General features: G+C 49.3%; 2 protein-coding genes across 2 annotated transcripts in view; both read right to left on the bottom strand.

Moving 5' to 3' along the window:
• Positions 1–2055, bottom strand: part of LOC120297933 (T-box-containing protein TBX6L-like) — a 39061-nt gene extending 37006 nt beyond the window's left edge. Inside the window, exon 1 of the mRNA XM_039321174.1 lies at positions 2047–2055. Within this exon, the coding sequence (XP_039177108.1) occupies positions 2047–2055 (9 nt within the window). The remainder of the gene's footprint in view (positions 1–2046) is intronic.
• Positions 2056–7095: 5040 nt separating this feature from the next.
• LOC120297905 (calcineurin-binding protein cabin-1-like) overlaps positions 7096–27615 on the bottom strand; it is a 46083-nt gene continuing 25563 nt past the window's right edge. Inside the window, exons 7-17 of the mRNA XM_039321095.1 lie at positions 27268–27450; positions 26749–27050; positions 25550–25663; positions 18349–18512; positions 16891–16987; positions 16170–16817; positions 15599–15673; positions 14187–14511; positions 8725–8880; positions 8280–8506; positions 7096–8009 (exon numbers count right to left, since the gene is read on the bottom strand). Coding sequence (XP_039177029.1) covers positions 7833–8009; positions 8280–8506; positions 8725–8880; positions 14187–14511; positions 15599–15673; positions 16170–16817; positions 16891–16987; positions 18349–18512; positions 25550–25663; positions 26749–27050; positions 27268–27450 — 2468 coding nt within the window. The 3' untranslated portion in view covers positions 7096–7832. The remainder of the gene's footprint in view (positions 8010–8279; positions 8507–8724; positions 8881–14186; positions 14512–15598; positions 15674–16169; positions 16818–16890; positions 16988–18348; positions 18513–25549; positions 25664–26748; positions 27051–27267; positions 27451–27615) is intronic.

Genomic DNA, 27615 nt, shown 5'->3' on the forward strand with positions numbered 1-27615 from the left:
GCTTGGGAAACACTGTAATTTGTCATTTGGCAAAAAAAGGCCAAGAAATGACTATGTCGGGTCGCTCCGGAACGCTGCCATAAGAAAGGGGAGGGGGAGCGTGTATGAGTGTGGATTGAGGATGATCCTCTACTCTAACCTTTGTTGCTGCTTTCGCTTTGATGTATTCAAATGGGAAGTGAGGGGGGAAATGCCTTGGGGGCCATCTGGTTTCACAGGTGCCTGGGAAGCCGGCTGATTATCATCTTTTTGGCCAGAAGTTCTCATAACATCTTCACACCAGCGGATTGGCTCCTGATGGATTGGGGCATTGGGTTGGAGCTGAAGAAATGGGACTTTCAGCTTAATTATTTGTACGGGAACTTCAGATACCGCTTTTTTACTCTGCAATCACATTCTCTCAGTAAAAGCTCCTCTTTGAAACAATGCCTGTTTCCTGAGTGTGCTTTTCTGGGGGAATAGCTGAGGCAGGAGCACCCATGGTGTTTATGCAACTAATAAATGAGGTGCTCCATGAACATTTGTCAAAGGGGTCCTAGTATATCTTGATGATGTCCTTATCTACATTGATGCTATATGCTATAACTGCCTTCGGGTACTTGAGGGGCTGTCACAGAGAAGAGGGGATTGACTTATTCTCTAGGACACCAAAGGGCTGGACAAGAAGTAATGGCTGGCAGCTTGTTAAAAAAAGTTCCAACTTAGAATTAAGCATAAATTTACTGACAGCAAAGACAATTAATCAATGGAACAGCTTGTCTCCCAGAGTTGGGGGCAAAAAAGACTGGACAACCATTTGCCTGGATAGTATGAGGCTCCTGCCATGAGCAGGGGGTTGGACTAGAAGACCTCCAGGTTCTTTTCCAACCTTTGGAGTCTATGAGTTCTAGACATTGAAGGATTTACCGGCTAACAGACCCTCAGTGACTTTCTCCTAATTTCTCCAGCACTACCCTTTACAAGGATCAACCTTCTGATGTTTCAGCTTTTAAAGCCATATATTACACATGGGGAAATGGGGGCATTCGTAGTATGTATCCCTGTTATCAGTGTGACATCTTTGCATTTAATATGGTTGGCATATCTGAGCTTTCCCCCAGCAAAGTTAATTCCAATTTCCACTTAGACTTATATACCACTTTACAGTGTTTCACAGCCTTCTCTAAGCGATTTACAGAGTCAACCTCTTGCCCCCAACAATCTAGATCCTCATTTTACTGACCTCGGAAGGATGGAAGGCTGAGTCAACCTTCAGCTGGTGATACTCGAACTGCTGACAACCGGCAATCAGCAGAAGTAGCCTGCAGTACCGCATTCTAACCACTGTGCCACCTTGGCTCTGGACACAGGCAGGGCATCAAGAATGGTCCTCTGATAGTTGGCCTACCCGGACCTGAGATGTCAGTGGTAGACTGAGGCATGCTTCCTGTCACTTGAGTCACAAGGGGAAACACTGGTGCCTTTGTTGATTGCACCCTTTTCCCTAATATTCCAGATCAATTCATGCTGTAGCAAGTGGTCCCAGTGGGCAGTGCTGGAAATATCCTGTGATGAACATCAAAGGGCCCCCCAGAGTTGGCAAAATGGCCCCTCCCTCCCTCCCAGTGGGAAGGAACCTTGTCATGAGAAGCAGTCTGTAATGCCCTCATAGGGGACTGACCCAGGAACATTTCCCTTTCATAGTATAAATCAGCAAGATGATTTATACTCTTTGACAGACAGAATGGCTGTTTTGGGAAAAGACCACTGAAGGAATTTTAGTAACCAATTTAGCAGTTCATTTAATGCCAGAAAGGCATGTTATGAAATTCTGATCAAAGAAAACCCAGGCAGATGTCTCCATGCAGATCAGGACAGTGGACTCCTTGCTGACAAAGAGCCAACAGTGACCAGTGACAGAAATGGAGAAGGTTCTTCCCACAGCAGAATGCAAGAAGTTTCTTCAGCTTTCACTGAATGGTGGCAAATGGAAGGATTTATACTCCTTGCAGAAAGCTGGTCATTTGCATTCTTTTAGAGAGTCATTGATGCCACCTTGAGGCTTACCTGTGTCATCCGGGTCACCTGAATAGTGCAAATGGGTGTGGAGCCATCTTGGAACTGTTGAAAGGACTGTAGACCAAAGATAGATGATGTCGTATCCCTCCCCGTTGAGAGAGGACTGTTCAGTTTTGACATACATGGCCCCTTTGACCTCTCTTTCAAACCAGTGGTCCCCTCTGTTCGAAATGTGGACTTTGCTTTGCCTTTTAAATGCAGATGGACTGCTGAATCTTGTCCTGATGGGTTTGTTCTAAGAAGCGAAACATCTTCAAAAAGAAAAGGAAGTCCAGTGGCCTCGTGAAAAAGCACCTTTGGGACAACCATGACCTGGATGACTGAGAATCTCCATAGACGTTGTGAGGAGGTGCGCAACCAAGTAGAAATGGCTGCCTGGAGGTTGAACTAGGGGTGGGAGGAGAAAGAATACAATAGAGCTGGAAAGGATCTTGGAGGTCTTCTAGTCCAGCCTTCTGCTCAAGCAGAACCTATACCGTCTTAGACAGATGATTTTACGGTCTCTTCTTAAAAATTTCCAGTAATGGAGCATCCATGATTTCTGGGAGTAAGCTATTCCACTGGTTGGTTGTCCTCACTGTCAGGAAGTTTCTCTTTCATTCTAGGTTGCTTCTCTCCTTGATCAGCTTCCAACCATTATTTCTTGTCCTTCCCTTTGGTGCTCTGGTGAACAACCTGGCCCCCTCTGCCTTGTGGCAGTCCCCCACTGCTATCATATCTCCCCTATTTCTTCTTTTCTTTAGACTAGCCAAACCCAAGTTCTGTAGCGGTTCTTCGTATGTTTTAGTCTCCAGGCCTTTGATCATCTTAGTTGCTCTTCTCTGATTTTTTTCTAAATTCTCAACATCTTTTTTGTGATATGATGACTAAAATTGGCTGCAGTATTCCAGGTGCAGTATTCCATCTTGATTCTATGCCTCTGTTTATACAACCCAGGATTGTATTAGCTTTTTTGGTTGCTGTTGCACTCTGCTGGCTCATGGTCAAGTGATCGTCCACTAGGACTCCAAGGTCCCTCTCACAGTTACTGTTTTTAAGCCTGGTCTTGCTCAATCTATATTTGTACGTTTGATTTTTCCTGCCTAAATGTAAGACTTTGCTTTTCTACACATTGAAACTCATTTTGTTGGACAGGGCTGATTGTTCAAGTTTGTCAAGATCTTTTTGGATCCTGAGTTTGTCTTCTGGGGTGTTGGCTAGTCCTGTCAGTTTGATGCCATTTGTAAATTTCACGAGTTCCCCTTCAGTTCTCTCATCTAAATCATAAGATGAGAAGAAGATGAGAATTGCTGTGGGAAAAATCTCTCCTCTCCCATGGCTGCTCCCCCACCTGAGTGTTTAGCTTTTCAATTTGTTTTTTGTTTTTAAATAGCAAAGTGAAATAATGTGTGCAAGAAAACAGCTTTTAATTTGCTCAATACCTATCGATGTGGTGCATATTGATAGCCTGTCTCCCTTTAATGTGAGCTTTCTTAAGAGGTACTTAGCCCAGGAGTTAATTCCCTAACCATCTAATTGAGCCCCTACATGCTCAGGTCTCTCTAATTGCCCATATAACCCTTTGGAGCAGAGAAGTATTTACAGGGAGTGAAAGAAGACATCCGTCTTTTGCTTAACAACCATACAAATATTCTAACATGGATCCTATTAGAAATGTTCCCAGTGCGCTTCAGGCTATCTTTAACCTGAAATTATATGTGGTTATTTTACCACTGCTTCCTCAGGCAAAGCAGCTCCCAAAATAAAAGAATTAGGAATCTAGATCCCATGACTATAAAACCTCAATCCATGCTGGCTTGCTTGTTTATCCAGGATAAACCTCACAGAAAATCCCTGCCAGCCAATGGTCCAATGCCAGGGGTGAATCAGTCCTGTCCTGCTTGTTTTGCTTTCAGGGGTTTTTCTACTCAGAAATAGACATGAACATTCCATCGTAAAGAATCCTTAGAATTCCATCTATTCTCCTATGAGGCTTTCTATAACATTATGTATCAGGCTGTCCTCCTACAGAAGCCCAAAGTGGCAAATGCAGTGAACCCCCCCCCCCCCGATTCTGTGATTCCCTTGCATTGTCTTCAAAATCCCATTTGTGCTCTCCGTTTCATTCAGGGGAAGAGTCAGACACGCCCGTAAGAACCGAACCAGCACCTCGATGGGGGACAAAGCCCAAGCCCTGGAGGAGGGAGGCCCGTGTCCACTGCTTAGTAGGGCTGCAGAAGAGCTCTGCAGGAGCCCAAAGACTGTTGGATGGCCCAGATGAGAGGCTAGAGGGGGAACTCATCAGATTTGCAGATGTCACCAAGCTATGGGAAACAGTCAACTTCTTAGAGACAGACTTGAGATCCAGAAAGCTCTGGACAGACTTGAATCCTGGGCTCTATGCAACAAAATGAAATTCACTGGTGAGAAAAACAAGGTTTTAAACTTAGGCGAGAAAAACTAAATGTATAGGTATAGAAGGGGTTATACCTGGCCATACAGTAGTAACTGTGAGAGGGATTTAGGGGTCCTAGTGGACAGTAACTTAAGCATGAGACAGCTGTGTGCTGCAGCTACCAAAAAGCCAACACAGTCCTAGGTTGCATCAACAGAGTGACAGTGTCAAAATCATGGGAAGTAATGGTGTTGGTTTGCACTGGTAGGACCACACTTGGGAGTACTGCATCCAGTTCTGGTCACCATGATAAAAAAAAATATCCTGGGACCCTAGAAAGAGTGCAGAAAAGAGCAACAAAGATGATTAGGGGACCAGAGGATAAAGCATACAATGAATAATTGCAGGAATTGGGTATGGCTATCAAAGAGGACTAGGGGTCACATGGCAGCTGTCTTAAGGAACTTGAGAGGCTCTCTGAGGTCAACCTGTTCTCCACAGCAGCTGAGGTCTGGACAAGAAGTAACAGTTGGAAGATCATTAGAGAGAGATCCAACCAACAAAGGAGAAATTTCCTGAGAGCGAGAACAATTAATCAGTGGAACAGCTTGTGGGTACTCTCATCACTGAAGGTTTTCAATAAGAGATTGGTCAGCCATTTGTCTGGAATGGTATAAGGTCTGCTGGACAAGCAGGGGGTTAGATTAGAAGACTCCAAATGGCCTCTTCCAATCTTGTTATTCTATATTCTATATAGCCACTTTGTGAAGGCTGAGAGTTTCAAAACATGGCACCCAACTGTGGAATACAACCCAGTACCAGACGGGCCTTTGATTGTGTGGATCACAACAAATTGTGGCAAGTTCTTAAAGAGATGGGAGTAGCAGATCATCTTATTTGTCTCTTGAGAAACCTATATGCGGGTCAAGAAGCAACAGTGAGAACTGGGCACGGAACCACTGATTGGTTCAAAATTGGGAAAGGAGTCTGGCAAAGCTGTATTCTGTCACCCTGCCTTATGTGCAGAGCACATCATGAGAAAGGCAGGGCTAGATGAACCAAAAGTTGGAATTAAGATTGCCGGGAGAAATATCAACAACCTAAGATATGCAGATGATACCACTCTAATGGCAGAAAGTGAAGAGGAACTAAAGAGCCTCTTGATGCGGGTGAAGAAGAAGAGTGCAAAAGTTGGCTTGAAACTCAACATTAAGAAAACCAAGATCATGGCATCCGGCCCTCTCAATTCCTGGCAAATAGATAGGGAAGAAATGGAGGTAGTGACAGATTTTATCTTCCTGGGCTCCAAGATCACCACAAATGGGGACTGCAGCCAAGAAATTAAAAGACACTTGCTCCTAGGGAGGAAAGCTATGGCAAATCTAGACAGCATACTAAAAAGCAGACATCACCCTGCCAACAAAAGTACATACAGTCAAGGCCTTGGTTTTCCCAGTTGCAATGTACGGCTGTGAAAGTTGGACCATAAGAAAGGCTGAGCGCCAAAGAATGGAGGCCTTTGAACTATGGTGCTGGAGAAGACTCCTGCGAGTCCCCTGGACTGCAAGGTGATCAAACCGGTCAGTCCTAGAGGAGATCAACCCTGACTGCTCTTTAGAAGGCCAGATCCTGAAGTTGAAACTCAAGTACTTTGGTCACCTAATGAGAAGGACTCACTGAAGAAAAGCCTAATGCTGGGAAAGATTGAGGGCAATAGAAGGGGACTACAGAAAATGAGGTGGCCACTGAAGCAGGAGGCATGAGCTTAAATGGACTCCAGAAGATGGCAGAGGACAGGAAGGCCTGGAGGAACATTGCCCATAGGGTCGCGATGGGTCGGACACAACTTCAAAACTAACAACAAATGTTGCTATTTTGTTATTGCTTACCTTATTTTGTTTTTTGGGGTGATTGTGAAGTATTCAGGTCTTTTCACTGAAAGGAAGCATGTGAAAATTTGCATAATAAAAATCAGAACAGACTCGATGATTTCCCAAGTTTCAAAGCATGGCTCTTAGCCTTACCTCAGATTTTATGAATTCAAATTCATCTATATCATCAGTATGTGATAAGACTTTAATTTTGCTAATTAAATGGCTAACACCAATAGTAGCTTGGGCTTGAAAAATTGTAATTATTTTTAAGAAACATCACAAAATTTATTACAAAAAATTACAAAGTAAATTAGGTGAAATGCAAATTAAATGATACAATCATTTCTGTGGGAAGTCCTTTCAAGAGTATTGTTCTTTAAAAGTATACATCACTCAGTTTAAATTCTATTTAATATTTTTCCTAATATAAAATCAGTCATTTTTCTTCATTTTTGGACTCTGCCTATTAAAGAACTGTGTGTTTCAATTCAAAGTTAAAAAGTACACCTACACGGAAAAAGTACACCTACACGACCAGGAGGAGGAGCTGCTATCAGGATTTTGTATAGTTGCTCCTGTAAAGGGTAAAGACCCCAAATCAATGTGGAATGAGAGAAAGGCTGCCTCAGAAGCCAGCTCTGAACAGGGATCGCAGCCGCCAGCCCAAGGAGTCCTGGCCCCCCAACAACACAGAGGTGATCTACAGCAACATGCGTGCTTGTAGCTTTGTGTGCGTGTGAGAGATGCCAATTTTTCAACTTGAGGAGAAAAAGAATTGGGAGGCACAGGGGAGACATGCTTGACTTTATTAGAAAAATGCCTATTTATACAAGGCTCTGTATTGCACCCTTTATAGAACGGCTTCCCCACAGCCTGATGAACCCCACATAAGCTTAAGTGATACGCATCCTGGTTCCTGTGCAGGATTGCATTAATTATGTATGCTACAAATTACAACATTCGGTAGAAAAATTCTTGGTCTTCTTTATTGTCTCCCATAGGAATGCGACCAATCGTTCCAGTGACTTAAAAAAACAAAGCATATACACTTTTTACGTCATTCTGTAAAAAAACAGACATTATCAAAATGGTACTGAAAACCATTCCATTTCTCGATCAGTGATGCCAAGACTGACCGACTGACCAGCGCTTCATGCAAGCAGCCGGCAGCAGCAGAGCTCGGCCGGGAGGTGGGGCTCTTTTCAGGCAACAGTGAGAAAAGCAGGAAAGGACGATGGGCACAGCTGCTTCTTGGCTCTGCTGTGGCCAAAGGCTCCTCCCCCCCCCCAGTCAGAGCCAGGCAGGTGTGCCAGGACCAGGAACATGCTGAGGGCTGCAAGGGCAGAGTTTACTGGCGTAGTGGAGGGAGGGTGAGGGGGTAGTGCCAGCCTGGGGGTGGGTGGGAGCAACAGTGGCAAAGGCAGAGGCAAGGCAAGCAAAAGGGGGCGCTCCAGGCAGTGGGCAGGGCCTCTCTGTCCATCACGGCCTGCTCCCCCCCCCCCCGGGACGGGAGCAGCCCAGATGTTTCAGATGTCCATGCAGTCATTGTCCTCCTCCTCTTCTTCCTCACACTCTTCCTCCTCCTCCTCAGAGTCGCTCTCCAGAGAAGACTCTTGGCTGGAGGTCTCCACCACCTCCAGGGCAGGCTGGCAGAGGGTCTCCTTCTTCACGTTGGCTGCTGACTGGGCCGAAAGTATCGCAGACTGTTCCAGAAGAAGGAATGGTGGGGGTCAGTTACTAGTCCAATCCCCCCATCAGAAATGGGCCCTTCAACCCACAGAGGAAAAGCACAACCCTCCTGGTTGGATTAGCCCCAGGCACAGAGCAGGAATGGTGGCTCTTCTGTAGGGGGGGGGGCGCGGAACCAGCTGTTACCACATGGTTCAGAGGGAGAGGACCGTTCTCTGCCGCTTCTCCTCCCCACCACCCTTTCAGCCTTCTCCTCCTTCGCATTACTCCCCCCCCTAACGTACCTTGAGCTTCTGCTTGGTCTCTTCCGAGATGCTGCCCTTTGGGGACAGGAGGGTGGGGGTTGGCGGAGTGACAGTGATCTCAGGCGGGAATTTGGAGATGGCCGAAGGGATGAAGAGCTTTGGTACGCTGGGCAAGGTGCGGGATTTCACTCGGCTGCTGCTGGTTTTGCTGACCTGCCTCCCCAGGGGATGTGCATCTGCCGTGAGTTCTGTCTTGGAACTGGATGCTAAGCCCCCCCCCAGCAGAAACGGAAGTGAGCCCCAAGGATCTTTGAAGGCAAGGGGGGGCACTTTGGTGTGACTGGCCTTTTGGATCTGCAACGTATTGTGGAGGACTCTTTCAGCCTCCTTTGAGGCCTGGAGGGTAGAGTGCAAAAATGGGGGTACTCAGCAGATCCTTCCCACACCCCAAATGGAACCGAATGAGGATCGAAGCTTTCCTCACCTGGATTCGCTGTCTGCCCTGCTGATTCCAGCTCCACCTGCCAGGATGGTAGAACAGAAGAGGGGATGACAGCAACCATTTTCATCTGGTGGCAGAGGTTGGATTCCTGCTGTGGTCCCGCTAGGCATGACTCCGATCTGCTCTCCTCTTCTTTGTCTGTGCAAACAAAGAGATCCAACAGGGTTACTGATTTCTCCCCAATGTTCTTGGGGAACATTCCTGAAGCTGACCTTTCTGCAGATCAAGAGTGTGTGTTGAGCTAGCACAGTGGTTAGGATACTGGTGTTTACTGGAGAGAACTGGTTTCTACGGCAAAGCAAGGGAGCCCCCCAAATACAAGCCAGAGAGAAGTCAGGAAAGTAGGGCTATATTCAGGCCACCAAATATGGGATTTCAGCATTTGATGCCCCAATGGCTGTAAACCTTTCTCTGTCCTGGGAGATTGTAGGCCACAGGTAGAGCATCCCAAGAGGAATTGGAAACATAGGATGCCCATGGGGCTGCTCCAGAGGTCAAATACATGGCAGGGTTAAGGATCTGAATGAAGCAAAAGTTATCAAGCAGAATGAGGGGCCAATGGGTGAGTAGGGAAGTCCCTCAGCCATTCTTAGAAGTTCTGCTGCAACCCTTTTTGCTTGGATTCACAGAAGATACAGCCCTGGCCCAACCAAAGAGCTGGTTTGCTCGCAAGCAAACCTGTATCTCCCTGGAACCCGAGGCCCTGCTCTAAGCACTTTTTTACACAAGAATTCCAGAAATCAACCTCAAGAGACAGAATTGCAGATGCACAACAGAAAAGAGACATCATGCCTGCCAATACTTTTCTGCTTTATTGTGGAAACATCAGGCTGGCAACAGAAGTCAGCGCCAGCAGCCCACTCCCCTCCTACTGCTGACTGCTCTTCCCTTGTTGCCAGGGCAACCTGTTTGCAGATGCTGACAGCAGAGGGTGGCACTCATCTGCTGGTGCCTCACACTGGTTTATTCCCTCCAATTCCTCAACCCACACTCCCTAAAAGGAATCTGACAGATGGCACCAAAACTCTCAGACTTATGGTCTCCTGGCTTCAGGTTCAAGACCTTCTCATCCTTCAGCCCCAGGTCACACAATCCTTTTTATTCAATTTTCAATTTGGAATAGAGCTGGAAAGGACCTTGGAGGTCTTCAAGTCCAACCCATTGCTTAAGCAGGAGGACCTATACCTTCTCAGACAAGTGACCTCTAGCCTCTTCTTAAAAAATCTCCAGTGATGGAACCCCCGATTTCTGAAGGCAAACTGTTCCACTGGTTAACTGTCCTCACTGTCAGGAAGTTTCTCCTTAATTCCAGGTTGCTTCTCTCTTTGGTCAGTTTCCAACCACTGTTTCTTGTCCTGCCTTCTGGTGCTCTGGTGAGCAACCTGAACCCCTCTTCTTTGTGGCAGCCCCTCAAGTACTGGAATACTGCTATCATGTCTCCCCTATTTCTTCTTTTCTTTGGACTAACCCAGGGGTACGCAACGCTGGCTCTTTTATGACTTGTGGACTTCAACTCCCAGAAATCCTGGACTAGCCAAACCCAAGTCCTGCAGCCATTCTTCATATGTTTTAGTCTCCAGGCCTTTGATCATCTTAGTTGCTCTTCTCTGAATTTTCCCCAAATTCTCAGCATCTTTTTATGCTTCACTGTCAGTGTTTTAAAGGTTTTAAATCTCCATCACTGGAGGTTTTTAAGAAATGTCTGAAATGTCATAGGAACTCCTGCTTGAGCAAAGGGTTGGATTAGAAGACCTCCAAGGTCCCTTCCAGCCCTGTTATTCTGTTAAAGGAAGCAAGAAATGAAGGGTCCCATGTCAGAGGCTGCTTCAGCAGCCAAGCCTGGCCCAGTAGTCAAGGGGAAGATGAGTCGGCTGCCAGAGACGTACCTCTTTCTATGTCTTCCACATCAAATGAAGACCGCTTTGAAATCACCCAATTTTTTAACTACTTGTAGTCTCTTAGCTACTTCATTTCTCATGCTCCCTGTTTAGGTTTCACTGCTGTTGAAGGCCGCTTCCTGCAGCCAAGGCGCCACCTTCTCCTCCTTTTTGTCCAATGGAACATTTTGGGAAGGGCTTCCTGGACTGAAGGCCAATTCCAACCTATGAGTGACACCCCTCCGTACCAGGATCTTGCCATCTATGTGCTGGTTAAGACATTCACTCTCCGCACAAGCACCATGAAGGGCACAACTCAACAGCACCCCTATCTTTCCCATCAGAGAAGAGGTGAAGGGAGCAGTTCTGCTCCTGTGCCAGCCACAGGAACGGCCCACCCTCGAATCTTATGGAAGTCCCAGTAAGAGGTTAAAGCACAAAACAGGCACCCTGAGCAGGCGATGGGAGCAGGGGGCTCTCCAGTGGTCAGCTCCAGGGTCAGCAGAGGAATCCCTACAGGGCTCCCAGGATGACTACTTTGCCACTGAGATGCCTAGGCAGCCCTCTGGCTTTTCCTGCTGAAAGCTGCCTGCAAGGCAGAGGCTGGTGCCCAAGAGCTGCCCTCTCTTCAGCACTGGCAGGGAGAACAGGGGCTGAGCTACCCTGGCTAACTGGTAGCGGCAGATAAGAAGGTGGGTTTGCATTTGGAGGACAGAAGAAGAAAACCAGAAGTTGCAGTTGTTAGAAACCTAGTTTGCTGCAGCATTTCTTGTTTTTACCAGCCCACTGAACCTGCCTATGTTGAAAAGTACCTCCTTTAGCATTTGCTAAAACTGGGGAGCCTGTCCTGACCCCACACTTTTACCAATCAGAAACTTCTATGTGCCTGTGTGGCAAAATTACAAACTGTGAGCAACGTACATTGGAAGACAGGATTTTAGCTACCGAGCCCTAAGCCTGGCCTTTTGTGAAAAACTAAAATGGAAATATCCAAAATGGTGGCTAACTTGACTGCACCAAATAAAGCTAAAATTAGGCAGATTGTCCTCAGATTCAAGCTTTGGAGTGAAACTTGGGCTCAGTTCTCATGCTAAAATTATTTGAAACGCTGCCTTTATGTGTCATTTGCAGAGGCTGCTATTAAGGAATCATCCTAATTTCTGAGGGATCTCAAAGCACTTCCAGACACCAAGTGGACAGATTCATGCACACAGGACATCAGACTGAATCTATTAAGCTGAGCTTCATTATGATTAGAGCTGGAGAGAATCCAAGGCTTAATGTTATTTGCTATATAACAACTTTTCGTGGTCTTTCTCCCATAGGTTGTGTGGTCCATGTGTCCTTGCAACCTGGACGATCCATCTCCAGATGCCAGAAATCTCTTTCCCAAACGCACAATGCAACCCAGTCCTCCAATGTTCAGCTACTGTAACATGGCTGGTGTGCTTCTGTGGAGCAATTAAACCAAAGACACTCAGCATTTCAGGGGGTGTAAAATATATCTCAGGAAGATGAACCTGGGACAGGAGGATAAAATCCCTAAATGGCAGATGATATGTGTTGATGATAATCTCTGATCTTGGCACTGGACAACATGACGGATCACTCCCAAGCTGTGGACAATTAGGGTGGGTGGGCGGGCATTGAACAAATTCCAAGCAGAATTTATTTAAGTAGATAAGGAACCAGGATTTTCACTGAATTCTCTGTGCTCCCTTTGTGTTGTGACCTGTTACTGGACTAAATGCCAGCTCCAATCTACTAGTGACATGAATAGAGCTGGAAGGGACTTTGGAGGTCTTCTAGTCCAGCCCCCTGCTCAAGCAGAGAAGAAAGATACCCATCCAGACCAGGATCTTGCAACTCTTTGTGAGTTGGATGAAGGGCTGTTTTGTCTGCTGACTCCAAGAGAAAAGAGACCTTACGATGAGCAGCCATAGTGAGGTATTCAAGGAAGGCCAGACTCGGAATGAGTGGAGGCCTTCTCTGGTGGCCATCTGGGCAACAGGGAACAGGCCACAGAAGAACCAGAACACAGCAGGAACAGGAGGGCCAGCACTTCGGAAGCAGCGCTCCTTTCAAAGAGGATTCAATGGAGGAGGGGGAGGGGAGAAGACAGGAAAATGGAGCCTGGACCTGAAAGGTGTGTGTGTGTCCTGGGATAGGGCAAGAGCAGAGGGCGTGTGTATGTGGGGGAGGGGAGGCTCTCTTTAGTTTTGTTGCTGGATCACCTGTTCTATCCTACATACTTTATGGCTTGGGTCCCCCAAAAGTCATTCTGACTCATTAGGCTATTTCAGCATCCCTCGGCTCTCAAGACTCTGAGCATGCAGAAATGTCACTTAAGACGATCCAAATGGAAAACCGTGGGAGGCAGCTTCTGAAGAAGCCACATGGAGATTCCCAATGGGAAATCTTCTGTCCTGGAGCATGATGTGGGTACCAGATGATCCCGATTACAGAGACCCATTTCAATTAGGCTTCAAGCAGCTTTTCTGCATTTCTTAAGCCACGATACATCGAGAGTGGCATTTAGAATAGAATAGAGCTGGAAGGGACCTTGGTGGTCTTCTAGTCCAGCCCCCTGCTCAAGCAGGAGAACCTGTACCATCTCAGAAAAGTGACTGTCTAGCCTTTTCTTAAAAATCTCTAGTGATGGAGCACCCACGATTTCTGGAGGCCAGCTGTTCCACTGGTTAACTGTCCTCCCTGTCAGGAAGTTTCTCCTTAATTCCAGGTTGCTCCTCTCTTGCGTCAGTTTCCAATCATCGTTTTTTGTCCTGCCCTCTGGTGCTTTGGTGAACAACGTGACCCCCTCTTCTTTCATGGCAGCCCCTCAAGTACTGGAACACTGCTATCACGTCTCCCCTATTTCTTCTTTTCTTTAGACTTACCAAGCCCAAGTCCCGCAGCCGTTCTTTGTGAGTTTAGAAGACATTATTTCATGGTGCTTCTGGCTCCTTCTTGGGCCAAGCATTTCAAAAGAGGAATTTGCTTCTGCAGTCCCTAAACTGCTCTGTTAATCCTGATTTTTAATACACACACACACACACACACACACACACACCAGAGAGGGAGGGAGGGAGGAGGGTGGGGAGAGAGGGAGAGGGAGAGAGCAAGCTGCATTCTTCTCCAGCTACTAGTGCATTTCTGAATCAGTTTCTCAGTTATCTTGAAAGCCTCACCTGGTTTGATACCACATGGCCTAAAAACTGCTTTCACCATTGAGAATCTGCAAGAGAGGCGCCTCCCCCCCCACTTGCCAAGGAGAGAAGCTCTCTACCCCTGGGGCCCATCAACCCTGCCAGGCCAGCTTTTAAAAAGCCCGGAGAGCAATTTATGCTCTCCAGCCTTCCTCCTGCATAAATGTATTGCTCTGCTTGAATTTAGCTGGGTTTTAGTATCCAGTGCAAAGGGATGCTTTGACTACTTCAAAGAGGCCAATTCTGAAGAGGAAGTCCCGTGGCTGCCTAAAGCAACTGCCACCAACCACAGGAAGAGACTCTCCGAGGAGGAGGCAGAGCTGTCAGTCAAGAAGCAGATCTTTACAAGAGAAAAGCTCACCAGGCCCGAGACTGGACGTAGGAGGCATCTCCTGGGTGTCCTCCACCCCTGCCGGCTCCTGTGGTGGCAAGAGGAGACCACCGGTGGCAGAAGAAGGGGAGGAGGAGGAGGAGGAGGAGGAGGAGGAGGAGGAGGAAGAGGAGGAGGGCGAGGCTGCTTTGGGCTTGCTCTGCTGATCTGCCGGTCTGGGCGGGACTTCTGCAACCGAGGAGGCAGTGTCCGCAGCAGTCCCCAGGGGGGGCGTCAGAGACTTGGGGGGAGCAGCAAAGAAGTGGTCCCTGCTATCTCTGGGGTGCTTTGGGGTGGCAGGAGCATCTCCGGCTGACTAGAAAAGAGAAAAAGAAAAAACAGGTGACGGGTCGGGGGGGGGTTTGTAACTGCACGCAGGGCCCAATTCCATCCCACTGGCAAATTCTACTGAGTGCATTTCTTACTTGCCCCCCCCCCCAGCTACACCCTTGACCCTAAAGGCCTCTGTGCCTAAAGAAGCTTCCAAAATCCAGGCACAGAACTTGCCTTTTCCTAAATGATGTATTTTAGGAGACATGGATATGAACCGAAATTCCCCCAGAAAGAAATGCAAAAAAAGAGAGAAGCTTTTTCTTGGAAGGGGACATGTCAGACTGAGGCATCCTGAGCCACGGAATCAGTCTCAAAGGGCCACCTTCCATAGAGTGTAGCCAGGAGACTTCCCACCCTTGCTCAGAGCTGCTAGCTCAGCGGTTCTCAAGCTTGGCAACTTTAAGACTTGTGGACTTCAACTCCCAGAATTCCTCAACCAGCAAAGCTGGCTGAGGAATTCTGGGAGTTGAAGTTCACGTCTTAAAGTTGCCAAGGTTGAGAACCCCCGTGCTAGCCGCATGCCAGCTCTCTGAGGGTGCTTTAGAAACAGGAAACATACATAAAGAAATAAAGCACAGGGAAATGTGCCAGATACAAATGTAACATGGTAGACTGAGCTCAAGGATGAGACCCAACCTGAATCTCTCCATTTCTGACCCCCAGACTGAAGCAGAGGCAGGTAGGCAGGCAGGCAGTCCAACAAACCTGCTTTGTTCTCCACCAAAACACTCCGAACATGGACAATGTAGTCATGGACCATGCAAACAAGCAGCAGTTCAGTGCATGGAGCTATAAGTAGACTGGATGCTCTGCACCTCTTGCTGGACTCCCAGGGAGCCTTCAGGGCTGCATCCGAGGGGAAAAGGCGCATGCACTGGCCTGCCTCTGGCCGCATCATAGAAGAGCAAGCCAACTTTGGTGCAGAGGAAAGGGAAGGGCCGATCTGAAGCCCAGCAGAGCCACTCCAAGGGCTGGCAGGACCAGGCACGGCTCTCCCCTCCTTCGCTGGTTTCCCGGCAGCAGCCACAAGCAGCTCTCACACTGGCTGAGGAGACCAGCTGAGGACTTACCTGTTTTTGGGCAGAAGCACCAATGTGCACTTGGCAAAATTTGACGGCCTGTTCCAGAGCTGCTGCTTCATCAACCTGCGGGCAGAAATCACATTAGGGAGCCCAAGCAGTCAGAAGACACTTCCTAAAAGACGTCCAGCCAGCCCTGTCTGGGAAGGCCGTGCTCAAGATGCCCCCAGAACAGGTCTCGGTCCCCCCCTTCGTGAAGCTCTCTCCCGGGGGGGGGAGGGGTTCTCTTGACAGACAAAATGGGCTTGCCTCAGAGACAATCCTTCTGGGAACAGGCAGTCTTTCTCATGGCTGGCTATGTTGCTTCCTTTTCATCATGATTTTTTGTTTCAGTTGGGGCAGTGCTTGCTTATTTTATTTAGGCCAATTTGGGCCATTTATTTTTAAAATGTATGCCTTTGTGAAGCACCCTGAGGTGAAATTAGTAAGAATCTGCGGCTGCCGTTTCTCTCGGCCAACAGGCGGGGCCTCCCTTTCCTCACCTATCCCCGGATGCCAAGAGGGAAACGAGCCCAGCTGTGGGGGCCACCGCCAGTCAGCACCTCGCAAGCCCTTTACTCACTTGCTTAATGAGCATGTAGGTCTCAGACATGATCTTCTCAATTTTGCCTAGGTCATAGGTCATGACCTTCTGCCCTTGCTGCCACACGCGGTAGGCATCCAGAAGAAGGGTCTTCCCTGACTCGGTGTCCCCGGCCAGCTTCCTCTTCCGGTTGGGCTTCTGGCTGGTCTCTTCTGGGGGGCAGGCCTGGCCCTGGGCCTTCCCTGCCTCCAGTTGCTGGTGCTTCGAGCTGATGCTCAAATCCTCCAGGGATAGCTCTGCCGTGGTCCGGCTCTCGGGAACCTTGTCCTTGCAGACCTTGCCAGAGGGTGCTTGGGCCAGCTCAGGATAAAGAGAAGAGGCCTCCATTTTTTCAGGCTCAGCAGCAAAATGGTCACACTCCATGGGCTCGGTCGTGCCTGATGGAGACACTCCTTTCGTTTCTTTCTCTGGCTTGCCCTCAGCTGGCTCCATGGCAGCGAGAGGCTGGTCCTGGCCCTCTTCTCGGGCCACATCTTCAATGTTGTAAGACACCCCCTCCTCTCTGGACAAGGCTGCCTTTGGGGGCATGTCTTCCTGACCCTCCTCTGCACTTGCCTTGTGAAAGACATCAGTAGTCATTCTGGTCTCCAAAATGTCACCACACTGTCCACTTTGATCTTCAGAGACCTTCAAGGCAAACAGAGTTAGCTGGCTGAATTTCCACGAGAGTCTGCATTGTGGGCGGTGTGGGAAGACTTACCTCGGTGAGCTCATGCAACATGTCCTCTAGCACCATCACGGTGAGAACAAAGGCGCGCTGGGCAAGAACCTGGCGATCCGCATCCCTCAAGTATTTCCTGTAGTCAGGAAAGGACGAGCCATAGAGGTTAGAGGCAGAAACTGCCCATCATTTCAAGGGGATCCAAGCCATCCGCCACACACCATGCTGCACCATCATGTTCTCCCAGGCCCATCTTACAGGGCAGTGGCTACCCAGATTCAGTTGTGGGTGTAATAAAACATTCCATAAATTTTATATCCAGCAAGCGGTGCCTGGGGGGGAGCAGCCGGGCTGGCGGAGGGGCTGGTGGGCCGCGCGGCACCAGCCCCCACCGCGGCTCCATTGATTGACGGAAGACGAGGCTGGGCAGCGCGGGGGCAGTAGGGACCCCTGATGATGCAGCAGCGGCTGCCGCAGCCGCTGCCTCCCATCCTGCTCCACTCCCCGCCCATTCAGCTGAGGACGCGGCTGAGGCCGGGCTGGGGGTGGCGGGGACCCCTGACGATGCTGCCGTAAGAGAGAGAGGAAAGAGAGAGAAACAGAGGAAAAGAGAAAGGAAAGAGAGAAAGAGAAAGAGAGGAAACAGAGAGAGAGAGAGAGGAAAGAGAGAGAAGAGAGAAACAGGGAGAGGGCGGAGCTAGCGGAGCAACCTTCCTGCCCCCCCCTCCCCGGCCAGCTGGATGGGGGGTTGGGGGTCACCACAACATGAGGAACTGTATTAAAGGGTCGCGGCATTAGGAAGGTTGAGAACCACCGCCTTAAAGGAACAATTTCTGTTCTCTTTTCATCCCAACAACAGAAGGACCAAAGGAGGATCGTTCGTGTTCCTCTTTCTGGAGCTGGCCTTGCCCATCAGAATTTTATGATGAAACTTTGCCCTCACTGCAGGACATGATCCCTTAACAGGACTCCATTTCTATCAAAATAAAAACATCTTTATGCTGTCAACTTGCAAAGCTGCTAACAAACACTTTCCTCTGCTTGACCCAATTGCTCACTTTTCCCTCCAAAAAGCTTCAGTTAAACCAATGACATGTATTCAAAATTCTTTTGACAACTTGAGAAAGTCCCAGCAGCGTCAATGAGCAACTCCTTAATCAGAGGCAGAAAGAAGCAAGATAAATGGGATGAAGCACAGAAGCCTTTGGGTGTGCTAAGCTCTGATCCCCAGGTTTTTTTTTCTCTTCTTCTTCTTTGGGGTTCCCAGCCCCAAAGCTCAACTCCCAGCTCAGGAAGGCACTGGTGACACAAGGAAAGCCATCTTTGGTTTTGTGAATGCTATCAAGAAGGCCTGACTTCCCTTATTGTGAGGGTAGCTCTAGGACTGGGGAGACCACTTGCACAGGGAAAAACCATCCCCTCCCCCATCAGCAAAGCCTGGGAAGTTCCACCCTCCCCTCACGGAGGGAACAAGGAAGCGAAGCCTTTGGCACTCACTTTCCCTGGTCGGGGGTCCTCTGCAGCATAGAGGAGATTTTCAGCAAGGTGGAGTAATCTTTGAGTTGGGACAGCACGTTCAGCAGCAGGACGATGGAGCGGTTCATGTGAGAGGCGAAGCTACCGGGACGGTCAATTTCATCCACGGGGATGCGCCAAATTCCCTGCGCAGAAAGCAAGAGAAGACAAGTCACAAACAAGACATGTTCTTCCCGCTTCGACTTTGGCAGGCAGAGGACTTTGCCTCTTGGATATGCCGACTTCCCCATCTAGTCTCCAGCCACGGCTGAGAAGGCTATCAGAGAAAACTTGCTCACCGCTAATCACTTTACCCAGCACAAGGCATGTGTGCTTGCAGAAATCTACACTTCTGGTTTGAACTCAGCTATTCAAGCTTAAAGAGATAAAGAGAGAGAACTTTTATGATTATTTGGCTCCTGGCTAACTGTGGTTAGTTGTGGAAGAAACAGGCAAGAGACACCCGCAGATGTTGGTTAAGCTGCTAACAGTATTGAGGCAAGACCAGTCATGTCTTCTTTTACCTAGTTCAGGGGAAGTAACGGAGGGACCTGCATCTGGAGGTGGGAATGGGCAGCTAAGGATACAGAGGAGGCCCGCAGAGTCCTTAAAAGGTCAGGGGAGGGTCCTGGGATGCTTTTGAAGGGCCGCTGTTGCCTTTAAGGGTCTCTTAAGGGCCAGGATACCTGCTGGCTGCTCCAAGGGGCCCCCCAGAGACTATTCACACGACTGGAGGCTGCAATCCTGAGGCGCCAATAATTGAAAGGCTCGGTCATCTGGAACCTTCCCCGTCCCCCAGCAGGCCTCTCCCGACACCCGGGCTCCTCGGTCTCGCGGGCGGGTCTACCTCCGCGCATTGAAATCCGGCTTGCACGTGCAAAAGGCAAGGCAGTGCCGCTCCACGGCAGGCGACTCGGGATGCCCGAGTCGGGCTCGGCGGCTGGGCCAGCATCCCCTGGCACCGGGAAGCCTCCGCAGAGAGCGCCCGGGAGGGCCGCCGCCGCCCGCCTTTCTCTCTCTTCTGTGCGCCCGGTCGGAATTCAAAGCGGAGCCGCCCAGGAAGGAAGTGAGCGCGGCGGCGGCGGAGGATCAGCCGCCGACCCCACCTGACCCCCGTCGCCCGCCTTCCTTGTCGGGAGAGGCCGCGCAGCCCCTCCCTTCCCGCCGACGCCCCCCGGCGGCGGCTCACCATTTCGGACGGGCGCAAGTAGCAGCCCACCGACCCCCGAGCGGCGGTAGCGGTCGAGGCGAGGTTCGTGGCACCGCCGCGACTGTTCCCGGGCGGTGCCCGTGCGTGGCTCCACGGCCACGGGAGGAGGACGGAGCCGTCGCGACCCGCGGCCTCGCCCCGGCCGTCCGGCTGCCCTTGCCTCTCTCCGCGGCCGGCCCGGCCCGGCCCTCCAAGCGACGCGTTGCTGCCCGGCCCCTCCTGCGCGTTGCCCGCGCCGCCTACCTCCCCGGCGGAGCAGCGTCGCCCGGCCCGCTGCCCGCGCGGGAGCCGAGAGTAGGGCCGCGCCGCTCCTGCCCGCAGCTGCAAGGCCGCCGCGTCCTCCCACCCCCGCCGCTCTGCCTGGAGCGCCCGGGGAAACGCGGCGCCTTCTCGAAGTCCCCGAGGCCCTTCGCCACCCCCGCGGCAGGAGAAGCGGATCCGTGTCCGCCCACCGCGGCCCGTTTCCCCTCGGCCTCCTCCGTGGAGGGAAGGGAGCCGTCCAGCATATAAAGCCCCACTTTACTGGTGCCGACCAAGCCTGCGCCTCCCAAGGCCGGTGCCACCCCAGTGCCGGACCACCCAGGGGCAGCTTGAATCGGGCCGCCCTCGCTGCGAGCTTCCAGGCCTGCAGCCCCCTCAACCCGCAGCAACCGCCCCAGAATAGAGCCTGGAGACCCCACAGCGCACAAGTGCCGCAGGCGAGAATCGAGGGGGAGAAGCTCCCCCCCCATCTCGCCGGTCCAAGGTGGACCCCTCCGAAGGAGGCACCTTTAAACGGCGGCGTGTGTGTTGCACATTCAGGCAGGGAAGAGATACACTTTTAGGAGAATCGAATACCCCCCCCCCCAAGGCAGGGCCCTCTGGCCCTAAAGCCTCTTAGCGCGCAATAATAAAGCAGCGCCTGGAGGAAGCCCACCGCCCTCTGCTCCTCTTACCCTGCTGGCTTGGATTCATCTCTGCCAAAGGCAGCCTGGCCCCCAGGGGACACCCTCCCCCCAGCACAGCCTGCAGCGCAAATCAAGGCTGGTCAAAAGCTGAGTGCAAGAGGCTGCAGTTCAACTAGGACAAGACTGGGTTTTTGGACTGCATGGTTTTCCCACCTCCCCCCCCCCCGTCCCTGTTCCTCCTAGGCAGCGCTCCATGTCACTGCATGATGGCCTCCAGAAAGACCTCCAGACAAGCATTAGACAGACAGATGAAGAGCCCGTGATACTCTGGCCTGCTAGTTCTGCCTTCTGGAGCCTCTCTTGTCTCAACTGACCAGGGGGCTCCAGCTCAGCCTTTAGAAAGGAGAAGTTTGGTGCTGGATTAAGACGATCAAAGGGCCTCATTCATAATAGAGGTGGAAGGGACCTTGTTGGTCTTCTAGTCCAGCCCCCCCCCCCCAAAGCAGGAGGACTTATACCATTTCTGAAGGCAAGCTGTTCCACTGGTTAATTGTCCTCAATTTCTCCTTAATTCCAGATTGCTCCTCTCTTTGATTAGTTTCTATTCATTATTTCTTGCCCTGCCCTCTGCTGCTTTGGTGAATAAGTTGACCCCTCCTCCTTGGGGCAACCTCTCAAATACTGGAATAATGCTATCATGTCATCCCTAGTTGTTCTTTTCTCTAGATTAGCCAAACCTAATAACCTGCAACTGTTCATGTTTTAGTCTCCAGGCTAAATCATCTTAGTTGCCCTTCTTTGCATTTTTTCCAAAGTCTCAACATCTTTTTTGTAATGTGATGACCAAAACTGGATGCAGTATTCCAGGTGTGGCCTCACTAAGGCTTTATAAAGTGGTACTAATACTTCACGTGATTTTGATTCTATGCCTATTTATACAACCAAGGATTGTATTAGCTTTTTTGGTGACTGCTGCACATGGCTGGCTCATATTTAAGTGATTGTCTACTAGAACTCCAAGGTCCCTCACAGTTATTGTTTTTGAGTCGAGTTTCACCTAATTTGTACTCGTACCTTTGTTTTTCCTTCCTAGGTGCAACACCTTGCTTTTCTCCACATTACATTTCATGTTGGATAGGGCCCATTGTTCAAGTCTCTCAACTTTTGGGATCTGGAGCTTGTCTTCTGGAGTGTTGGCTATTCCTGCCAAGTTAGTGTCATTTGCAAATTTGATGAGTTCCCCTTCTATCTTCTTCCTCTTCCTCCCCTTCCTCATCTAAGTCACTTATGAAGATATTGAAGAGTACTGGGCCTAAGACAGAAACCTGTGGCATCCCACTGCTTACTTCCCTCCATGTTGATCTAGTACCGTTAAGGATTACTTGTTGAGTACGATTTGTCAGCCAGTTACAAATCCATTTGATGGTCGTGCTGTCTATCCCACATTTTTCTAGCTTACCAAGAAGTAGGTTGTGGTCTACCTTGTCCAATGCCTTGCTGAAGCCTAAGTACACTATGTCTACAGCATTTCACTGGTCTACTAAGTTAGTCACTTTGTCAAAGAATTAAATTAGATTGGCTTGGCATGATCTGTTTTTAACAAACCCTGTTGGCTACTAGTTAAAATTTTATTTGTTTCGAGATGTTCACAGATCTGGTTTTTTTATTATCTTTTCCAGTATCTTCCCAGGTATTGATGTTTGGCTGATTTGTCTGTAGTTTCCTGGGTCTTGTTTTTCCCCACTTTCTTGAAGAGGGAAACCACATCAGCTCTTTTCTAATCCTCAGGTAATTCCTCGGTGTTCCAGAATTTTTTTAAAGATATAGTACAATGGTTTTGAATTTTGTTGTAAGTCTTTGTTTGTTCTCAGCCTTAGCTTTCCTGACTTCATTTTTGCAGATTTGGGTTATATGCTGGTATTTGGCCTTAGTTATGTGTCGCTCTTTCCATTTTTTTTGTACTTGTCCTTTTTGTCTTTCAGTTTATCAGAGAGAACTTTGTGCAACTATGCTGGTTTCTTCTTCGATTTCTTGTTTTTCTTTTTCAATGGTATTGTGCTAGATTGGGCTTTTATAATCATATTTTTCAGAGTTTCCCATGCTTCTTGAGTTGTATTCCCCTTTAGGATTTTCATCTATGGAATTTTTCTTAGGCTTTCTCTGAGTTTGTTAAAATAAGCTCTTTTAAAGTTTAAGACACTGGCTGGATTATGTGCTATTGCTTGCGTTTACATTACAACCAATATGATGTGATCACTCTCGCCCGAAAGGTCCGGCAATTTCAACTCCCTCTAGCACTTCTTCTCTATTAGTAAGAATTAGGTCCACTTTATGGCTTTTCCTCTAGTTCCCTCCTCTGCCTTTTGGATGACAAAGTTGTCAGCTAAGTTGGTTAGGAATCTGTTTGATCTCCCACTTGCTGCAGAGTTTGTCTCCCAGTTGATATCAGGGTAAAGTCTCCCATTGTACTGTGGTGTATTCCCTACACACATTTGTTAATTGTTTAGCAAAAAGTTCATTTACTTTTTTCTGCTTGGCTGGGCGGCCTGTTGTATACGGCTATAACAATGTCATTCTTTTTTCCTTTTATATTGACCCATATGGAGTCCAGGAGGTTTTCATCCTTGGTTTTGTGTATTTCTGTAGAGATGTAGTGATCTTTTATATATAATGCAACTCCACCTCCTCTTTCATTAGGTCTGTTTTCTTTTGAATAGTTTATATCCTTCTATCAGTACATTCTAGTCATGAGTTTCATCCCACCAAGTTTCAGTAATGGCAAATATATCACATCTGCCTTCCTGTACTAATACTTCAAGTTCACCCTGTTTGTTCCTTAAATTTTGAGCGTTTGTGTATAGGCACTTGAGTCCTTTATGGATCTTGGGTATGTTTCTTATATTTCATAGTTTGCATCTGGGTTTCCTTTCCATCACTCTCTACTTCATTGCGTTTTTCCTTTTCTTCTTTTTTTTCTTTACTCCCTACCTCATGTGATTGTTCATAATCTCATTGTTTTTAGATTCATTGTTGTGTCATTGGTCCCCATGTGTAGGAGAAGGGGGTAGTAATCCATGGGGTGGATTATTTTACTAAGTTTCTCAGTTACATCTTTGATTTTTGCTCCAGCGAGACAACATACCTCCCTAGATTGACTGTGTAATCTTCAGACTATAGTTTCTATTCTCCAAAGCATTGAATCTTCTATCACCAATATTTGCCTTTTTCCCCCCCTACGGAAATGTGGGATACTATTCTTCCTGTTGCAGGAATGTTGGATTGTGTCTCCTTTTTAGAAACTATTGGTGACTGCTCTTTTATAGGTGTCTGCATATTTTCTTCCAGGGGGAGGGTAGGAAAGCGATTGTTCAGTTCCAGAGGGGCTTCACTGGAGTGGGCTAGGGTAAATAGTAGGGACTTTGCTCTTGGTTGCTGTTTTCTTCTAAAAGTGACATGTTTCCTCCTTGGGTTCATACGGTATATACAATGATTTTTTTTCAGAAGCTGCTTGTTCCCTATTGTGGTCAATTTGGGTGTATTAGGAGCTCTTTTGTCAGAATCCAATTATATTTCATCTCTAGTTATCAACCATAGAAAACCCCATTTCTGCCTTCCCTGGATTCTGCCATACGGTAAAGGGAAGGGGTGAACAAAGGGGCTTTATGACCCTCACTTCCTTTGCTACACTTCAAAGGGACTGAATGTGGATATCGCCAAAAGGACTAACCATAACAATGGGGCTATTACCTTCATGTAGTTCTCTCTGAAGTCTCCACCCAGCCGGCAGTAAGGAAAAGGGGGTGGGAGTGTAATGCCTGAGACTGTCACTGGAAGAAGGGGGTGATTGGGTGGGGCTACTGGGGAACCCCTTAAAACCTTGAATGGGAGAGCTTGGACCCCAAGTCCTGTCTAGAACGCCTGCAACCATTTTCTCTTAATAAAGGATGCCTGTTGGAAGAACTATTCCAAGAGTTCTGTCTTCTTAAGATGGAAAGTGGGGTGGGTCCTTATATCTTTCTTTTGCAGTTCACACTTGTGCCCCATGGCCACCTCTGAGCGGGAGGCAGAAAAAGGCAGGGCCTGTAGCTGGCTAAAGAAGAGAGGGCAGAGAAAGAATAAATGATCGTGTCCAAAGGCAAGAGATGCGCAGAGGGGGCTCCCGTGGGGCTTCTTGGTGTTCTATCATGTGGTTTGTAGAAATACAACTATGCATTTCCATACATTGTTTTTCCTGGAAAACATCATTATTCATATGCTCCATTCTCACTTTTTGTAACCAGGCCAGTTGAGCAGTAAGCAAGAAAGCTACCCTGGTTTGGGCACTTTCAGGAGGCTTCAGCTGCCCCTCTTCCTTGCGACTGAAAGGCATAAGCCTCTGGGAGTGGCGGCTCCCTTTCCCACATGACAGAGCCCTTTATATCGCAGACAGCTGAATGGAAGACAGGCTCTCAATTCCATTCTGAGAGTGCGTCGGATGCCCCTTTCTGCCAGCTCTCCGCACCAGGGCCTGGAGAGCTGCTGGGGCTAACACCCCGTCTATACTCATCTAAAGGGCAAAGGTCCATGCCACATTCATACCAACTGCTCTCAAGCCATGACTTGGAGAGCATCCTCATAAAACTTTAAATATTTCTTTGCTGTCCATGGAAGGGGGCTGAAATGCTTCCAAATTCCTGCCATTAGTTCAGAGTTCCCCAATCTTTTGGGATTGGTGGCCCAAAGTGGGGGGAGGGGGAAAAGAAGGGATGGTTTTGTGGGGTGTGTGTGTGAATTCATATGTTCTTGGGGGGGGGGGGAAACAGGTGCTGCTCTGACTAAAGGAACCTCCTCTCTGGAGCAATGCTCCTCTGCTCAGCCAGGTCAGAGACTGGACAGAGCTGCCCAAGGCCCTCCCTCCTGTTGTCCAACAGAGAAGGAAGGGAGCAGCTCCAGAGCTGTACTTGGGGCAAGGGGGCAGCCGTCCAGGGCAGAGAGGTCCTGCTGGATCCTGGCCCGTCTGCCTAGAATCTCACCTGATGCAAAGGAAACAGGCACCTGGGGAAAGCCAGAGAAAGCGCCCTGTTTGTGGCTCGGGCAGCCCACTTACATTGAAGAAATTGGTCTTGTTCCTCTCACAGAAGAGACCCTGTGCTGGCATGTGCTTCAGCTGCTGCCAGGGGAGACTGCTGCCTAGCAGCACATCGCGCGCCCACGGCAGATTCTGTATAGAACAGAGTGCAAGAAAAGAACAAATTGGTTGGTAGGAAGGAGAAACCAGAATGGTGGCAGCTGCTGTGGCCCCTCTTTCCACCCCTCCCTCCTTCCAAGTTGCCCAAAGTGCCACTTCTTGACCTAATGCACACGTTTCCCATCCCTGGGCAAAGCTGAAAGGCGGGGGAGGGAGCTGGAGGAGGTAACTGGGATTCCCGGGGACAAAATTCAGTCCTCGGAACCACAGATCTCTTTCCTCACTGGGAGAACCGGATACAGCAGAGTCTCCATCCCCTCCTGGAGATGGTCTATCTCCTTGTGATCAGGCATCCCAAAAATGCTCAGCACTCTCAGTCCTGCTTCTGGCTGCTAAGAGGAAGGTGGGTTTTCATCCCATATCAAGTGTCTTGCCCCACTTCCCTCCCTGTTATTTGAAGTAGAAGATCTCTGCCTGGAACGGGAGCAAAGTGGGAAGGGGTAATGTGGGGAGCCTGTTTCCATATTCTGTGATGGGCCCGGCCTCTCTTATGGGGTTGCGCATGTGCCAGGCTGGGCACTGCCTCCTTTTGTGGCCTGGAGAGGTATGCAGGGTGTCCACAGCTCTCCCTTCTTGGCCCAATACTGGTTTTAATTAAGGTGGCCAGCAAAGGGGATGGGGGAGTCAGGTGTGCGGGACCCTTTCCAGAAAGAGCAACTCTGCACAGGTGCTAAGCCTCCTGTGGCTAGGAAGGCATCTCACCCAGTTAGTCTGAATCCTCACATTTGAGATTGTCATGTACTCTTGATTTACATGGTGAGCTCTCTTCCCGTACACTGATACCTAAGTACAAGACTCCCGTTACATTTTAAAATTAAAATCCATCTTCTATTCAAGAGCAAGGCAGCCCTGAGTGGAAAAAAACTTCTCTCTACCCTCTGCATGGTGCTGCCCCTCACAGACTCCTGGGGACCCCCCCCCACCGTTTAGAGCTGAATCCAACTCTGTTACCAAGGTTCCTTCTACAGGTGGAGCTGTCCAAGGTACACGGCCAAAGGTCCTGGCCTGTTTTCTCCTTCTGTGAAAGGATAATTGTGCAGACCCCTGACCCCGGCTACCTTATGGGTGGGGCTGCAGGCATAGAGGCAGGCCAGGCGGTAGAGACTCTTGTAGTGCTGGGGGAAGCGGCTGAGGCAGAGGTGGAAGGCAGCAATGCAGCGCTCAGTCAGGAAGGTGCGCTGTTCCTCCAGGTCTGTGGGGAGGCCCTCGGCAAACTGGCTGGTGCAGAGGGGCTCGGCTGGTCTCTTGGGGTCGCCCTGGAGGAGGGAGGGAGCGGAGGCTTTGGAAGGCCCCTGGGGAGGGGGCTTCTGCTCCGCAGCACGGCAGGCGTCAGGGCTCTCCAGGAGGTCTTCTGGCTTCCCTAGAGGGTCCAGAAAATAGGCAATGTCACCCTCCCTTTGATCCAGCTCACCCAAATCCCGAACTGCCTTGTAGGCAGGCAGGAGAAGAGCAGAGAGTTTCCCCCCCCCTAGTCCCAGCTTTGCCTCTTCACCTCTTGCAGCAGAAGCCCAGGAAGGAACAGGCATGCAGCTCAGCCTCAGCCTTTCTTTCCCTGGCTCCAGCCTTGCCCAACTTACCCCTGTTCTCTGTGGGTGCCAGGCTCTCTTTTCCAGGTGCTGTGAGGTCCGAGCAGGAAGCCAAGGGTCTCCCCTCAGGAGAAGTCTTTTTGGTGCTGTCCGGGGGGCTGCCAAGCTCCATAAAGATGTCCTGGGTGGAGTTGGAGTCCGAGAGCCCCACTGCTGAGCTGTCCTGACTCCTGTCTGCATAGGAGAAACAAGGACACAAGTGAGACGGTGCTTTGACGGCAACATCCCCCCCCCCTTTTCCAGATAGCGGCTGCTGTTGCCCCCTCTTCCATTTCAGCATTTGGTTTCTAATAAGCGTAAAGAGCAACACATCCACTCATTGGTTTCAGCACGCAGCCT

This window comes from Crotalus tigris, unplaced genomic scaffold, assembly GCF_016545835.1.
Source record: "Crotalus tigris isolate CLP2741 ecotype Arizona unplaced genomic scaffold, ASM1654583v1 scf7180000023720.1715460, whole genome shotgun sequence".
Classification (NCBI taxonomy): Eukaryota; Metazoa; Chordata; class Lepidosauria; order Squamata; family Viperidae; genus Crotalus; species Crotalus tigris.